At 45.1% G+C, this 3,682-nt stretch overlaps 1 protein-coding gene across 1 annotated transcript in view; it reads right to left on the bottom strand.

Moving 5' to 3' along the window:
- The window catches only part of spag1b (sperm associated antigen 1b), a 14,540-nt gene that overhangs the window by 10,722 nt on the left and 136 nt on the right, over window positions 1-3,682 (bottom strand). The window contains 2 exon segments of the mRNA XM_080500753.1: window positions 3,379-3,417; window positions 3,420-3,682. The exon segment at window positions 3,420-3,682 is cut by the window's right edge and continues 136 nt beyond it. Of these exon segments, the coding sequence (XP_080356879.1) occupies window positions 3,379-3,417; window positions 3,420-3,682 (302 nt within the window).

Below are 3,682 nucleotides of genomic sequence, written 5' to 3'. Positions count from 1 at the left end.
TGGGCAGCGGTAGCCCCCCTGTTCATTGTAATCCCTGCATTATTTCACTGTGGTCCTCTCTCTTGGTTTCTCAAGGTTAATTGATGAGAAATAATGGACGGTGAAGCTGGGGGTTTGTGGTGTTTGTTGGCAGGATGTTTCGTAACCAGCCCGGGAGCAACCCAGTGGCCCAGAAATTCCATTTACTAAAGATTAGCTCTCTTTCTTGCAGACCTCATTCTCCTTCTTAATTAAAAGATGAAGATAAAAAAATTGGTGGGCTCCAAGTATCAGAAAATATCCCGAGGACTTCTTACACAAAACACAGCTCAGCGCCCACATGAAAGGCGGGGAATAATGCATATTTAATGCCAATGGGAAATAGCTTAGATCAGTTCCTTTACTGAGCGCACTGGGAAAAGTGAAAATACTGTTACTATAACTCTCTGCTCCTTGGGCTGTATGAATGTGTGCAGCAGCGGTGTGCAGGCAGATATAAACCGTACGTGTGTGTTTGTATACTGGTGTGTGCATATCCGAGTGTGTGTTTGCAGGTCTGTGTGTGTGTGTGGGGGGGGGGTGAGATGGGCTTCGCTTAGTATGATTACTGATAGTAACACAGCAGGAATCTTGCTGATGCCCCCCCCCCCACTTGTCAGACTGTAGTCATGTAATAGATATCTTCTGCTTTATCAAAGATTGAAAAACATGGAGCGACTTCTGAGATGGAGTGCAGCCGACTTTATTGTAGGCCCTTAATGAAATATTACACCAGTGAATTTCGCTCGAATCATAAAACCAGAGGGCATATTCCAATTTCTTTCTGTTGAACCTAAGTAGAATTTTAAATATGTATGCACAAAAGTGTTACTTTATTCACTTTGTGCAAATTAATTAGGAGTGCTGTACTTTGTAGTACGTTTGATTTACTCTTGTGGCCACGCGGAGATATAGACTGGTGGATTTAGATGAGCCATCAGCACTGTTGATGACATACAAGTAACATTATCAGTGGATTCTACTACATTTGAATTATATAACCAACTACACCTCTGTTCAGCCATTTATCTTTTTCACAGCTGGCATAGAGCTGGAGCTTATTCTATCCCAGCTGAGAATAGGTGAAATCAAAGATACTCTACGGACAGGGAGCAAATCTGTCACCTTATTTATTTATTTAGTTCTGAAAAGCAGAGCTACCAGCTCCTATGCCTCAAAAGTAAAAAAAAAAAAAAAGAACTCTTAACTCACAGTTACTCAGTCTATAGAAACACCCCTTCCGACAGTGTTCATCTCAATACATAGCCTGCATGTCGCATCACCATATTTGTGCAAAATAAATAGTAAATATTATGCTTGCTAGATAACTGGCAAAGCTACCCCAGTGCTGAGGGATTCAACATAAACATCAATATTTTAATACTGAACTGAAGATCAGCAAGCTTTTGCAGAAACATAGAGACAAGTATTATCTCTTACTTTCTCTGCCATCACATTTTCTGCTCAAAACACTCAATGCGAAATGTACTGAGAAGCCACTTTTCAGTACAACATCCACAGTACCTATGTATATATATACATACACACAGAGACTGCAGCAGTGGAGTCCATTTATCTGGATTCTACCAAACATGTGCAATGTTGCTGTATATCCAGGCTGTTCTGAACCAGGTCTACAGAGTGTGATGTTGAGCATCGCTTAAGTCCTTAATTTAAATGAAATACCAGATGAGTTTATAGCTAAAAGTTCTATTCTTTGACGCCTCTGCACAACCATGGCTGGCCATTTGTGCACCTGTATTTTTTCATTGACTGGCCCAACCCTCCGGGCAGCACCAACAAGAACATTATTAGTAATGTATATATTCCACTGAAAGAGGAACAGGCAAATGCACATTCTCCTCTTGCCGTTTTCCTTTTCTCACTTGCTGTCTACCTCACTTTTTATCCCGGCACTGGCCACGTCTCTTTCTGCTCAGTCTTCTCATTTCTATTCTCCTCGTTCTCTCTGTCCCTTAATCCCACCCTCCCTGTGACACCTTACAGAGAAGTTGCCATGGCAATTCTCAGCAACATATGAAGGCTCGGTATGTGAGTGAGTACGATGAAAGGAGCTTAAATATATATCACGCGTCTCTTATTTCATTTGGCATCGAAGGCAATTGAGCGGGTGACAATGTTAGCGTACTGATTCTGCATCGCTAACTCAAGACAGGCCGAGGAGTCAGATAATCTGATAGAACAAACCATTGTGTGTTTCTGTGAATGCGCCTCCAATAAATGTGCTTCAGTGAGACTATAGTGGGGTATGGGGGACTGTGTGAATGCTAAAAAGGTTCTATAATTTTTCTACTCATGTGACACAGAGATAATTTTCCAGATTGACAACTCTGGTGTTTTTAGTTAGAATAAAAATATTCAGTTTGTCTTACAAATGTCAAACTAAATTACAATGTAAATACCAAAAGATTGAGCTGAAAGGACATTAATAACCTCAACTCCAGCAATCCTCAACAAAATTGAAAGAAAGGCCTAGTTCGCAGCACTAATCAAAGACTAGCACTTGTATCCAGAATGTAGATTTAATGTAACACAGCAGGAGGGCGGGTACGGGAAGCAGATGGATGCCTCTATAGATATTCAAGGTCAGAGTGCAACCAGCAGCAGAGCTCCTCCAGCAGGTGTCTCCCCCGTCTCCTGAGGGCAGCTAGCTATAAAACACGGAAGAACATCTGGCGTTTCAGTGCGAGTGTGCGTGTGTGTGTGTGTGAGGAAATGACACAAAAGACACCGATACGCACAGCTGTATTCTCTGGATCAGATTTTCACTTCTCCCAGTGCGACGGGCGAGCCCCATGTGGTCCCCCAAGAGAGCCACCAACCTCATTTTAGATGCATTTGCGCGTCATGTGGAAGAAATCAAGACAATGAAAGTCGGCAAACTGCTGCACAAACAGCCTGCCCCTCATTTGATTAAGAGTGAGAAAACAAATAGAGTTCTGTGTCGCTGATCGGTGGCGGCAGCCGTTGGCTTGTTGAACTTTACAGCAAATGCAAATCACCCGGGCTGGAGGACTCTCTGAGCTGCTCCCCAAAGCTGAAGGGCTTTTGGGAGAACTCCAAAAAGGGCAGATGTGCTTGATTTTTTTCTTATTCTTTACAGAACTAGTACATGTATAGAAATATTAAATATTTACAGCACCGATATCGTGGAACGTCTGTCAATGAACGGATGGACGAGTATCGTCGTCCCGGCGTCGTGTTTACAATCCACATAGAAGGTGCAGTGGAGCGCTCGCACACGGTGCGTCACCGGCAGGAAGAAAGAAGAAGTAGAAGTAGAAGAAGAAGAAGAAGTAGAAGAAGAAGACAAGCGTCCACCGTCTCCCTCTGCCTCACCTGCGTCTGCGTAGCCCTGAATGGCGAGCGAGTATTTCCCAGCGCGTCGGCGAACTGTCCATTTTTAAAGAGCAGGTTCCCCTCGTTCTTCAGCCGGGACAGCTGCGGCGGCAGCGCCCCGCAGGGGGCGTCCAGGTTGACGGTGTCATTCCCGCCGGGGCTCCCGTCGCCCGGCGCCGAGGCTGCCGAGCCCCTCTTGCTCGATCCGTTGGCGACCTTCTCCCCGGGCTCCTGCGCGACTCTGTACTTGTCGGCGCTCGCCGCCTTGCCCCTCCGGGGCGCGGCGCCGTGGTGGTGGTGGTGG

This window comes from Blennius ocellaris, assembly GCF_963422515.1.
Source record: "Blennius ocellaris genome assembly, chromosome: 8".
In the NCBI taxonomy this organism is placed as follows: Eukaryota; Metazoa; Chordata; class Actinopteri; order Blenniiformes; family Blenniidae; genus Blennius; species Blennius ocellaris.
The sequence above is the reverse complement of the archived record's forward strand: the minus strand, read 5'-3'. Positions and strand labels throughout refer to the sequence as shown.